A 14,493-nucleotide genomic window follows, 5' to 3' on the forward strand; every position below is an offset into this window, starting at 1 on the left:
TATATTTTTAAGAAGTGACATGTTTCGGACATAAGTCCATTTTCAAACTTCAAATACATTAAATACCTAACTGTTGTTTTTATATATATATGTCCGTTAGTGCGATAACTCGAGCAAAAATGATCCGATTTTGATGAAATTTGGTACAAAAGTGTAAACCTACGTTTATTCGAGTTCCCAAACCAGCATAATCGGACCATGGGAACGGGGGTTTATGGGAGGGTTTTATGGGGTCAAAATGGGTTTTTCCCATTTTTGACTCTAAAACAAAAAGTTTTGCAATTTCTTTCTAAACCGTTTTGTAGAGCTTTAAAAAGAAATAATTTAGTATATTGAAGCGCTGTTGTATGCCTAAAGGTCACAGAGAAAACTAAAAAATAGTGTAATTAAAAATTACTATGTTATTCTTATGGAGAAAATGAAAACTGTTGTAGTTTACTTGTTTATAGATATTTATTGATAAAATTTGGCAAATTTATTTATTTCATCCTATACTATTGACGTATGGTCAAAAAACACTTTTTACCTTCCCCGTCGCAGCAAACCTAAGCACTCATTAAATCTAATGTTATTTAAACTAGCTGTTACCCACGGGCTTCAACCCGTTTTTGACTTCATAAGTATTAATAAAACTATTGATTGGTTAAGTTAAGCTGAAATAAACAATACAGATTACAGCCATTGAGATATAGATTATAACATTAGAGAAAAACGTGCCACTGTTTTTGCTGGTTTGTTTTCGGCATTTCATGTTGTTAGGTTGGCCGTGTGATCGGTTGGTGAGATGCTGTCAAATTCCAATTCATTCTAACCTAACCATACTATTTATTTGAGGTTAGGCCTATCCGTTATTTCAAGGACTTGTATCAAAAACTTATTTAAGTTATTGCACGTTAAAACCTGTGCATTTAAAGTTATTTTGAAACATTATAAATTTTTTTGATAGTAAATAAATAGGCTACTAACTTATTTACCTCTTTTCAAGCTATGTGGTGAAAATAGGCTAGTCAAGTTTCCTGGTTTGGTGATATTGGTTTGTGCTTGGGTTTAGCCCTATGGCATTTGATAAAGAACGACCATCGGTTTATGATCTTGTTAAAAAGGGTTGCTCTTGCTTGTAAAATAAATAATTAAACTTATATTGCAATCATAATGTTGACATATTTTTGTTTGCTATCAACAAGACAATAGGATGACGCCATCTTGATCTTGCCTCTAATTTGACAACTCCCACCAACTGATCACTTGGCCAACCTAACAACACGAAGCTCTGAAACAAAACCATCAAAAACAGTGGTACGTTTTTAAAACACAGAGTGGTTACTCCAGTTATATTATTATAGCTCAGTGATTACAGCATTACAAACAAACTAGTGGCTTGTAGGGACAATAGCCCCTATATACATTCTAGTAATTATTTTGTTCAAATTATTAGTCTCATGGGTTACCCTACCTTGAATAATTGTTTAACATTTTTATAAATTATAATATGTATGATAGTTATGACATAGCTGCACAAAGTATTTTGATGTCTGCTCTGTTTAAAATAGGCTAAAAATTCCAAAGGACTGTTTATGCGGTATGTATATATTTTAAACTTTTAATCATAATACAACTAAGAAACATTTTCAATAGTAATCTTCATGACTATTAATTAAATATGCATAAATTTTGTTCAATACAGACAAATTCATAAAAAAAACACATAGAGATAATGTCATCATCCAAATTGTAAAATGCAACATCTCTCTGTTTTACAGTACCCATTTTAGTAGATTCCTCGGTCTTTATTTGGTAGTATTTTAACATCATCTGGCCGCTTTACTCGGCTAAAAGCAACATAAAGCTGATCACTGAAACACTGGTTTTTTTTCCAAATAAATGCCAACTTTTGTGAAGGTTCGTCCCCGAGTCTCCTGTTCCCAGCTCTCCTGCCACAGCTGGTAGGTGCGGGTGCGTTCCTCTGTTCGTGCCTGGTCCTCCCCACGGCGCTGATAAATTGCTTTTCTCTCCGCCGCCAAAAGTTTGAGATGACTCCAGCAACCACCAGAACGGCGGGTTCAGACACTGTTCGGTAGGCGGATGCAACTCTTAGTGCTGCCTGACGCTGCACTCGGGCGAGCCGCATCCTATATACCTCCTCATTTAGAGCGTCTGCCCACACCTCAGCACCGTACAAGAGTACGGACTGGACAGAAGACATTAACAGCCTTCTACGGCTGGACCGAGGCCCTCCGACATTGGCCATCAACCGGCTAAGAGAGGAGACCACCCTAGCGGCCTTATCCGCCGTACGGAAAATCTGATCCCGCTAGCTAAGCTTGCTGTCCACCATAATCCCAAGGTACTTGGCAGAACGAACGGTCTGGACTTCGACGGCCACAGGCGGAATACTGAGAAAACAAAAAATCCTCGATACAGAATATACTTATGGCAAAATAAAACATGATTTGACGTTAGATTAGATAAGGAGTGAAAGTAAGAGATAAGAATAGCGCGAGAGATAAACAATGACGCTCACCGGTCTGTAGCGGTACGCTGACTTTTGCCGCACCCGGTATATTATAATTATAATAGGCATTATACAAAATTTAAATTGGTTTCGTCTAAACCATTCAAACATTTGACAAAACAACCTTGGTAAATTTGGCTATAATATGTTCAGCCGTTATTGAGATTATGAGTTAGAAAGTTTGTATTGAAGTTGATCCCAAAGAGCTTCGCTTCGCTCCGTTCAATAAGGACACAGATAGTCTTGAACATGGATGTAGTGCCTGACTACTTACCTGTACATTAATTTTATTTAACAGATGATATTTATTTGTTTCTAATTCATTCAATTATTATTGTTAACTTTATCTTTTTACCAAATACACATATTTTTACTCTTGTCTAGCATTAGTGAGTTCACAACTTCATTTGGTGACCCCGACGTGATCCAAAATGTCAAACGGAGAACAATCAGTAGACAGAATTCAAGTCAAGATCCCTCCTTTCTGGCACTCAGATCTAGAATTGTGGTTTGCACAAATCGAAAACATAGAAGCAGAAACAGTAGCACGAGCACTTTTTACCACTTGGATTTCTAGATACGGAACACCACTACGAATTACAACAGATCAAGGTTGGCAATTTGAGCAAAGCCTGTTTAAACACCTAGGAGATTTGTTAGGTTCGACTCCTCTCAGAACAACTTCCTATAACCCATCGTCAAATGGGCTAGTTGAACGTTTTCACCATCAGCTGAAGGCAGCCATCAGATGCCACGCAACAGCACGATGGACTGAGGTGTTGCCCGTCATACTTTTGGGAATACGGATAGCATGGCGTGATGATCTACAAGCTTCTTCAGCTGAACTCCTTACACTTAGCGATTCCAACCATGAAATTGACCCACAAAGTTTTGCCAAAGATCTGCGTCAACATTTCAACAGCTTAAGACCAGTTGATGGAACAAGACATGGAGGTAGGACGCCATTTGTGTTCAAGGATCTCAACACATGCACTCATGTCTTCGTACATACCGACATTTCTAAGGGTGCACTTGATCCCCCCTACTCAGGTCCTTACCTCGTCATTAGAAGATCTGAAAAGATTGCAGTTATTCGGATTCGAGGCAATGATGTAACCATCTCAATGGATCAACTTAAGCCAGTCTATTCCTTAAAACTCGACCATGATGATACCAGCGTTTCCAGAGACACCATAAATAGGCTACTACTCCTCCCTTTTCTCATTCTGGCATTCAAAAACGAGGTACCTCGACATCTAAACCTATTTTGAGATCTACACCATTAACTACGCGCTCTGGGAGGCAAGTTCATTTTCCAGTAGTTGATTATTTTTTCGTGTTTGCTCAGCTACACAGCTCAACCACTGGCAAGGGGGTACTGTAGTGCCTGACTACTTACCTGTATATTAATTTTTATTTAACAGATGATATTTATTTGTTTACTAATTCATTCAATTATTATTGTTCACTTTATCTTTTTACAAAATACACATATTTTTACTCTTGTCTAGCATTTGTGAGTTCACAACTTCAATGGACACAGATAGTCTTGTACATGGACACAGATAGTCTTGTACATGGAGTTTATTTTAACTATTTGTTTTATTTTAAAATGCACCACTATCACGGAACACTGATTCTTGAATTGTTCTTTGCAAAGAACGGTTTGCGTCAATAAAAAAAATTAAAAAACGGATCCATCAAAACCGGATCCAGCCCATGATCCGAATTTTTGTGGATTCGATCGGGCGTCAGTTCTAGCTCAGATCCAGCGCGCCCGGTAGTCCTATATCCGGATCAGACCATCACTAATATAAATGTGAAAGTTTGGAGTATGTTACATGGTCAATTACGTAAAAACTACTTGACCAATTGAAAGGTTTTTTTTATTAATAGAGCCAATATTACCACATTCCTAATTGACAAAGGCATATTTTATTTTAATACCTGCATATAGAGCTTGGCTAGTGCAATCTCCACTCGGGTGTCTTTAGGCTTGTATTGTAGAGCCCGCTTGTAATAGCTGATAGCTGTGTCGTGGTCGCGCGATGCACTTGCATACTCCGCCAGTTGAGCACACATCTTAGCATTGAGTGTCACCTCAGATGGTCCCAGCCCTTCTCGTGACTCCTTGATTACTTGCATTGCACCAGGTATATCTCCAGATTTTTCTTTTACCTAGAAAGAGAAAACCAGAGTTGTTAAAAGTTCAAACTACAACTATCTTACAAAAGGAACCTTTCCTTTACTTCATCTACTGACAAAAGCTGTGACGCAACAGTGCAAACAAAACTTAGTCAAAAGAAAGACTATTTATCCATAGGTACTAGTTTAATTGTTTATTGTTTATTCACCTTATCAAAAATATATTTTAGTATTTTTTATAGAGGTGTGCGGATATCCAAAAAATCGGGTCGGATTCGATTCGGTTCGGATATCCGTATCCGAACCGAGCCCAAATTTGATATCCGACACTATCTGTTATATATTCAACTTTTTCGGATAGACATAGACAACATATTTTGACGTTTTGGACAGAAAACTAAATCTACATAACCATCATTAGTTTCCCAGGACAAAATTACAACAATACGTTTCCAACGACCTAACAGCAAACGACAAAGAAGCCGTATGATGCAATACCGATATCTAGTTTAGTCGTTATCGGCTGTTTTGCTTTACGATTACATTCATCTGGAACGAACAGACATAAAGCAGAAAAGAACAACTAAGGTCAAATGAAAGTCAACTCGTGCTTCATTTCATTTCATTTCATTTCAAACAATCTTTATTCTTTTAGTACATATTTACATAGTACATTGAACAGTGTCGAAAAGTGATTCTTTATTATAACTTAAACTGTTTTCTAACTTATTTCTACATTTTTTTACCATAAAAAGAAGGCTATTTATACTATTACTATTGAGATTATCAACAAAACAAACAACAATCGTAAATAAAATAAGAAAGTAGTAAAATATTCTAAACATCCAAAAGCCCTTCAAGTCCCAGAAGGTTTTGAATTAAACTCTGGGTCAAGAAATTCTTGTATATTATACAATGCTTTAGTGGTTATAAAATCTTTAAGTTTCCTTTTTAATATTCTTGGATTCGGCTCTTGTCTTAAGGTTAATGGTAATTTGGAAAAAAATAATGCTCCAGCATAAGTAGGTTTCTTTTTAAATAGTTCCAAATTATGTATGGGTATTGCAATATTGTTCCTATTTCTAGTATTATATTCATGAGTACTTCCTAATGGTTTTAGAGTATGTTCCCTTTCCTTGAAGTGGATGATAGTTTGATATACAGGTTGAATTTTAAATGAGTTCCCCCCCTACTTTTTTCTACATTTCTTAAGATATCATCTCCGGACCACGTCAGATCATTGTTTAGTAGTAAGTACTTCATGTTGACTGGGTATACATTTTTGGCCGCCATCTTGGATCCGCCATATTGGATACAAAGTTTTTTTTTTCAAATGTAAAAGTAGGGTTGTGACCCATTATTCCAAACTAGAATTTTACGCTGATTACAATGCCGCAATTAGTTTTTAAAAATCTTGATTCGTTCTAAAGTTAAGAGGACTTTTTATAACTTTACTTTTAGCGCATTTTAACATTGTGCATTTACAAACTAAGACCATAATCTCAAAATAGTGCTAGATAAAGATAAGTATACACCACCATTCATTGTCAACATATTTTCACTTGGTTATGACGGATGTAGTTTTTGCAGCTGCCATCTTGGATCCGCCATTTTGAAATGTGATCAATTAATATAAATATGAAGGTGGTGTTGTGACCCATCATTTTGAGTTACTTTTTTATGCTGAACTCAATGCCGCAATCCGTTTTTCATTTGCATCTTTGGATTTTGAAATATTGAAATTTTAAATAAGAGTATTTTAATATTTCATCAAGAAAGCTTGATAACCAAAAACGGATTGCAGCATTGAGTCCAGTATAAAAAAGTAGTTCAAAATGATGGGTCACAACACCACCTTCATATTTAAATTATTGATCACATTTCAAAATGGTGGCTCCAAGATGGCGGCTGAAAAAACTACATCTGTCATAACCAAGTGAAAATATGTCGACAATGAATGGTGGTGTACACTTGTCTTTATCTAGCACTATTTTGAGATTATGGTCTTAGTTTGTTAATACACAACGTTAAAATGGGCTAAAAATAAAGTTATAAAAAGTCCTCATAACTTTAGAACGAATCAAGATTTTTAAAAACTAATTGCGGCATTGTAATAAGCGTAAAATTCTAGTCTGAAATAATGGGTCACAACCCTACCTTTACATTTGAAAAAAAACTTTGTATCCAATATGGCGGATCTAAGATGGCGGCCAAAAATGTATACCTAGTCAAAATGAAGTACTTACTACTCAACAATGATCTGACGTGGTCCGGAGATGATATCTTAAGAAATGTAGAAAAAAGTAGGGGGGAACTCATTTAAAATTCACCCTGTATATACATCCCATAGACTGTCATTATTTTAAGTGCAATAAAATATTCTTTTACATGTGTTTTTCGTGGAAGTTTCAATATACGCCTCACCGCTTTTTTTTATATTTAAGAATTGTATAGATGTTATTTAAGCTTGTACAACCATATAAGGAGATGCCATAAGATATTATTGAATGTATATATGAAAAATAAACTAGTTTTAAAGTTTCAGTTTCACAGAAATACTGCAATCTGCTAAGGGCAAAGACACCTGAAGATATTTTAGCAATTAATTCTTGTACATGGGAGTTCCAGTTTAGATTTTGATCTATTGTTAGACCTAAAAATTTAGTTTTGTTTGTTTTACTAATTGCTTGATTTGTCCCGATATTTAGACTATCAGATGGATATTTTGCAGCCTGTGGGGTTTTAAAATTGATGAAAATTGTTTTTCTTTATTTATTGCTAAATTATTCTGAGTGAAGTAACTAGACAAAGTGGTCATATTATACTTAACTGATAGTTCTGTCTCACTAAAAGTTTTATCTGATATTTTTAAAGTGGCATCATCAGCATATAGAACTAATTTACTTGTGCCAGTCGGTGTTGGTATGTCTGCCAAATAACAGTTGAAAAACAAAGTTGAGAGTATTGATCCCTGTGGTATGCCATTTTTAATTTCTAAAAGTTGAGAGTTGTAATAATGTTTGAAGTTGTTAGAAAGGTTTACGATTTGGACAAACTGTTTCCTATTGGTGAAATATGATTTTATCCAATCAAAAGCTCTATCTTTAATACCTATTCTATGCAGCTTGTCTAATAAAATTGGGTGGGAAACAGAGTCAAACGCTTTACTCAAATCTATAAAAATTCCAATCGCTTTTTCATGATTATCTACTGAATCAATAACCGACTCAATCAAATCAGCCGCTGCTGTTAATACAGACTTTCCTGTTCGAAAGCCATGTTGTTCAGGCTTTAAAATATTGTTTGTTTCTAGAAATGACTCTAACTGTTTATATGCTACTTTTACAAATATTTTAGATATTGATGGAAGGATCGCTACCGGCCGGTAATTAAGTGGATCCGCTTTATTTCCTTTCTTGTAAATAGGCTTTAATTTTGAGATTTTCAGCTTCTCAGGATAACTTCCATGGAGAAAAGAGGCATTAATGACATGTGCAATTGGTTTGATCAGTTGTTGTTTAGCTCTTTTAATAAGTATTGGAGGTATTTCGTCATATCCACTACTGTATTTATTCTTTAGGCTGTCAATTATTTTTTCTAGATATTTTTCACTAATTGGTTTAAATTTTGAGAACGTTGCATTGTTGCTTTTTTTTATTATTACAATCTATTGTGCGCAGACCACACACACTCTGCTGTGGAGCAATGTTATTTGATACTGATAGGCTATTTAAGAATATATTCAGAGATTCTGCTATAGGTCCAGGGTCTGAAATAGTTCTCCCATTGCTTTCCAGTTTAGGGATATCAGTTTTAGAGTTTTTGTTACCGACCTCAGAGTTAATAATTTCCCAAGTTGTTTTACTTATATTAGAAGATTTATGTATTTTCCCCTTAAAAAACGTTTTTTCCGTTCTAAAACAGCCTTTTTTTAAATTCGATTCTTTTGCTTTACTTTAACAGTTAAATATTTATCTTTTGAATTTCTGGCTATATTACTAAGTTTAATCAAGTCTTTTTTTTGTTTCTTTAAGGTCGGCAGAAAGCCAATGTTTTTTGTTATTGTGTTTTCTTGAAAGGACCTTTGGAATGTGTAAATTAAAATTATACATAAGAATACTATGGAATATTTCAAATTTTTGCTCAATAGGGGCCATATAACAAGGCCCCACTAGAAAAAACAGGCCATGTTGCAGCGCAACGCTACGTCACAGTGGTGGATAGCTGTACTTAAGTTGCCAGATGTAAATATAAAATTGTAAACATGTATTAAACAAATATAACCTGTGGAATGTTTCGTTAGTATTTTTGGTGATGTCGTTGTGTCTTGCGCTACACAGTTTTTTTGGTACAATGAAATATTGTGTATAGTAAAAAATAAAACATGCCGTACTGTTGTTGCGTCCCAGGTTGTCGGAGCAATTACTACAAGGACAGAGAAAATGTGTCAGTGCCCATTTTTTCATTCCCAAAAGACCAAACTAAAGCAAATGCCTGGACAAGTGCAATACACCGTAGTGATTTTAAACCAAGTTCGAGTTCAAGAGTGTGTATTAAACACTTCGACGAAAGGTTCATTGTAAAAGAAGACTCTGTGGTTCGGCCTGACGGGACGGTATTGTGTGTTCCTCGAAACCGTCTAAAGCTCACAGACGATGCAGTACCGTCAATATTGTACAATGAGCCAATTTACATGCCAGAAACATTACACTTACCTACACAAACTCCAACACAGTGGGTAATTGAAGGGGGACAAAGTGTTTTAAGCCAACAGGAAGAAGAGCAGTCAAAGGACATTATCGAAAGCTTCATAAGTTTAAAAACATATTTGAAAAGTAATTGCGTCCCTATTGTAAAAAACGTTAAGTGCAATATTTTTGACGATTTTATCAATGTATTTAATGTAAAATATATCAATGTACATGTTCCAAAGATTGAGGTTTCCCTAGTAATAAAGAAAGACTTGTCGTTTGTTGTAACTAAAAACGACTTTGTAATTAACAATATCACCAACACTTGTCCTGTAATCTTTTCTGAACCAAACAAAATTAGTCGTATTTCTGAACTTGATGCCTTATGTGAGTGGTGGTTTGAAAAAGACTCTTCTGTAATAATTATTACAACCGACAAACTACAGCATATAAATGAAATTATGGATGAACTAAGTGAATCAAGTAATGATGAAGTAGTTTCGAGAAAACTTACTTTTTATAAAGAACAAATAAATCTAGTTTTCCAAAAACAAATTAGGTATTGTGCTAGAACTCTAATATGGTTTGCAACTATTTTCTTTTGTTTCCCAGCTGCATACAAAAGTATAAGGAAGTCTAATTTGTTAACTATGCCTCATCCAAGATACCTAAAAACGTTTACATCAAATGTTGGAAACGGGTGTTCGACTTTTGATCCTGCTCATGTTAACTATTTGAAAACTAAATTCAAATATTTGGAGGATCACGAAAAAATAGTTAACCTCCTTGCTGATGAAGTTTACGTTAGATCCGAACTCAGCTATCAGGGTGGTAAATTAGAAGGGGTAGTACACGAGTCATCCAAAGAAAGGGATTCATCTGTACAGCTAGCGACAACTATACAAACATTTATGATCACTAGTTTATTTTCTAGAACAAAAGATGTAGTAGGTTTATTCCCATGTAAAAGGACCTTGATGGAAAATATTTGCATTAATTAATTTTGCAAATATTAAAAATGCTAACCACTATAGGATACAAAGTTTTAAGCATAATAACAAATAACAACTCATTAAATCGTAATGCTTTTGATAAACTAAATGGTGGAACATTAATGTCAAGTTTTATCAATCCTTATGATAACACAGGCAAACAAAAAGTGTTTCTTCTTTTTGATTCTGTGCATCTATTCAAATCGATTAGAAATAATTGGTTAAATCAAACGGATTGTAAGCAAACATTTATATTTCCTAAATTTGAAAACTTTGACGAAATGTGTACTGCAAGTGTATCTGAACTCAAATCACTTCACAAAGAAGAAGAAAATAGTGTAATAAAGCTAGCCCCTGCTTTAAATAAAAAAGTGCTGCATCCTACATCTGTTGAACGACAAAAAGTAGACCTATGTGTGAAGTTTTTTGACGAGAAAAATGTTGCAGCGTTAAAGTATGTTAAATCTAAATATAATGTAAATAACGAGGGTACTATATTATTCTTAGAACTAGTTATTAAATGGTGGAAAATTATGAACGTTTCTCATGTGTTTAAGGGTGATCGTTTTAATGATCCTTTTTGTCAGCCCATAAGAACTCTAAATGATGAAAACTTTCTATTTCTTCAGCGGTTTGTTTTGTGGCTTAGTAAGTGGAATGAATTTAAAATACAGGGTGAAAGAAATTATGAAAAAAGTAAAAGAAATGGGAAGCTGACTGCGGAGACACAACTAGCTCTACAACATACAACTTCCACTATAATAGAGATTATTGAATATCTGAAGAAAGACTGGAGTGTGGACTACATACTATTAAGTAAATTTCAGAATGATCCCCTAGAAGAAAGATTTGGCCAATATAGACAGATGAGTGGAGGTTGCTACAATGTTACCGTTCAACAAATCTTAGATTCAGAAAAAAAACTTAAAACCGTTAGTATTATTGAGTTGTTTTCGGCCTCTAAAAAAGAAATCAAAATTTCAGACCTGCATATAAATATTGATACCATAAATTCTAATCCAGAAATGGAAGAAATCGATTGCAACGAATATTCTGAATTTTTAATAATACTCCTCTGCTATTTTTAATAATAATAATAATAATAATCTTTATTGTCATTCAGCAACATAAAATTACAATAGACAACGTCAGAAGTCAGGACACAAATGTGACATCATGCTTAAATCTATACATCATCCTATGAAACATTGAACATTTTGTTGCATAAACTGTACATACAGGCCTAAATATTTAAATTTAAAATTCTAAGATTGAATGCTTTACACAAATTTATACAAAACTTAAGTAAATAATGCTTCAAAACTAAACAATTTGTAAATATTCAGGAAATTTATAAAAAGATTTTTGGTCATGCAGGCTGCCTCCTAGTGGCCAATAGTGTTAAGAGTTCAGAGTAATTATTTGTGTTTAAAAAATCGTCTATAGAAAAAAAGGCTTTGCTAATTAACCATCTTGATAATGTTGATTTGAAAAGGTTTATGTTATCAATTTCTCTAAATGGAATGGGAAGTTTATTGAAAAGTTGTAATTGTAAATATTTATGGCTTTTTGTGAATTTTGAAAGTCTAACTGGTGGGATGTACAGGTTGTTTGATTGTCTAGTTGAGTGGTTATGTATTGAGTGACATTTAGTAAAATTTGTAATGTTTTGTTTAACAAAGACTAAATTATTAAAAATATAAATACTTGAAAGTGTCATAATATTATTATTTATAAAGAAAGGTTTGCAGTTGACTTTATTTGGTATATCAAACATGATCCTCAGGGCTTTCCTTTGCCAAGTAAACACCCTGCTGGCCCCACAGCTATTTCCCCAGAGAATATTTCCATATAATAAGTGCGTATGAAATAAACTATGGTAAACAGAAAGAAGTGTGTGATTTGATACACAGTTTTTTAGTTTTCGCAATAAAAAACAAACTCGTGACAACTTAGATATTACATTGTTGGTATGTTCTTCCCAAGTTAATTTTTTATCTAAGAAAATACCTAGCAATTTAACAAAATCTGGATTTTCAATTTGGTTTCTACGTAGTGTAAAACATATTTTCTCTGTCTTATCACTATTAATTTCAAGAAAATTACTCTTAAACCAATTATTACCAATATCGATCATGTTATCAATTCCATGGATTGCTGTGTTAAGATTGTCAGAAGGCCAAATAAACGATGTGTCGTCTGCATATAGAACTGTTTTACAAGGCATAGCATTTGGCAAATCATTAATGTATAATATAAACAATACTGGCCCAAGTACTGACCCCTGCGGCACCCCAGCAAGAACCTCTTTAAAAGCTGATGTTTGTTTGCCGGAAGCTACATATTGTTGTCTGCCACAAAGGTAGGTTTTAAAAAAATTTAGTTCCTGGTTTTTTATACCATAAAAATCCAATTTCTGCAAAAGTATGGTGTGCAGAACTGAGTCAAAGGCCCTGCTGAGATCCACAAGGGCCAGACTCAGATAGTTGCCAGATTCAAATGTATCCAGAATATCTGACACTATGGATTCAACAGCTAAAGTTGTGGAGTATCCGGGTCGAAAGCCAAATTGATTGCTATTCAGAATTTTATTATTTGTTAAAAAATCAAAAAGCTGTATTTTAACACAATTTTCAATTATTTTAGAAAAAACTGGAACCATTGAAATGGGACGATAATTGGAAACAGAAGATATATCTCCTTTCTTGAAAATTGGCACTGTTTTGCATATTTTCAGACAACTTGGAAATGTGGAATTTAATAAGGCAATATTAACTTAATAAGTTAAGGGTTCTAGAATGTATGGAGCTATATATTTGACAATCTTGTTAGAAAAGCCATAAAAATCTTCAGAGTTAGAGGAACTAAGTGATCTTATAACTTTTAAAATTTCAATTGATGTTACCGGATTCCAGGAAAAATTGGTATTAGAAACATTTTCCTTATCTAAAAAGTCGTAAAAATGTAACCCACTTCCCCCTCCATTAGAGAACTTGTCTAAAATTTGTTTTCCTACATCAATGTAATAGTCATTAAATTTGTCAGCTGTAATTGGTGGATCCGACTTTTCACTTTTAAAAAATAAACCACTTTCTGACTTAACAACTTTCCATGCAGCCTTACATTTGTTTTGTGAACTATTAATAAATTTCTCATTATATTCTATCTTAGCGGTTTTAATTCTAGTTTTATATTTGTTTTTGTAAGATGATAGAAATTTTTTTAGGATGTCATTGTTTTGATAAGCTGGTATTTTAGTCAAATCCTTGAGGAGTAACAGAGTATCCTTCATTTTCTTAAGTGACTCATCAAACCACAGGTTATTTTTTGTACTAACTTTGTAGTCCTTTCATACTCTCTTAGATAGTCTAGGACAGTGATAATTGTAACAATTCTGAATACAGTCAATGAAACATTTAAAAGCAACATTAACATCAGCAATCTGAAAAACCGGCTCCCAATTGATGACACTTAAACTATACAAAAACATATTAATCCTTTCTTTTGTTAACAATCTAAAAGAAACTTCTTTGACTATTTCAGGCACATATAAACTACTTGAAAATGCAAAATGTAAAATAGGGTGATCAGATATTTGTTCTTTCAAAACTTTACACTGAAATAAGTTTGGCTCAATGTTAGTTGCAATATTGTCAATACATTTGTTCCCTTTGGTTGGGAATTTAAAGATATAATATAAATTGAACGATTTTAAGACATTGACAAGCATTTTTGTGGGATTATCATTCTTTAAAAAATCAACATTAAAATCTGCTCCTAAAATTAATTTACAAGATGGTTTTTTTTGTAAAACAAATGTTAAAAGGCTCTCTAATTGATTAAAAAATAAATTACAATCAGAATCGGGGGTTCTGTACAGAGATACCAAAGTTAAATTGATGTAAGTACATGATGCTTCTAATGAGCCAGTGTGAACAAGGTGTGAAATATCTATCCTATCATATGAAATATTTGTACTTAAAATTATTGAAGAGCCTCCATGGGGATCATCCTCTCTGCAAAAGGAATCTGCGAGAGTATAACCTTGGGGAATGTACAGCCTAATTTCATCTCTAAGAAGCCAATGTTCATTCAATAATGCAATATTGCAATGGGATTCCTCTAATACTAAAGCCAATTCACTTAACTTATT

General features: G+C 33.8%; 1 protein-coding gene across 1 annotated transcript in view; it reads right to left on the bottom strand.

Annotated features, from left to right (window-relative positions):
* Nucleotides 1-14,493, bottom strand: part of LOC128982850 (tetratricopeptide repeat protein 21B-like) — a 300,450-nt gene that overhangs the window by 73,584 nt on the left and 212,373 nt on the right. The window contains exon 16 of the mRNA XM_054401889.1: nt 4,460-4,690. Within this exon, the coding sequence (XP_054257864.1) occupies nt 4,460-4,690 (231 nt within the window). The remainder of the gene's footprint in view (nt 1-4,459; nt 4,691-14,493) is intronic.

The sequence above is a fragment of the Macrosteles quadrilineatus genome, unplaced genomic scaffold (genome assembly GCF_028750875.1).
Source record: "Macrosteles quadrilineatus isolate MER2022 unplaced genomic scaffold, UCM_ALF_1.0 Scaffold_1__1_contigs__length_201487025, whole genome shotgun sequence".
NCBI classification, from domain to species: domain Eukaryota; kingdom Metazoa; phylum Arthropoda; class Insecta; order Hemiptera; family Cicadellidae; genus Macrosteles; species Macrosteles quadrilineatus.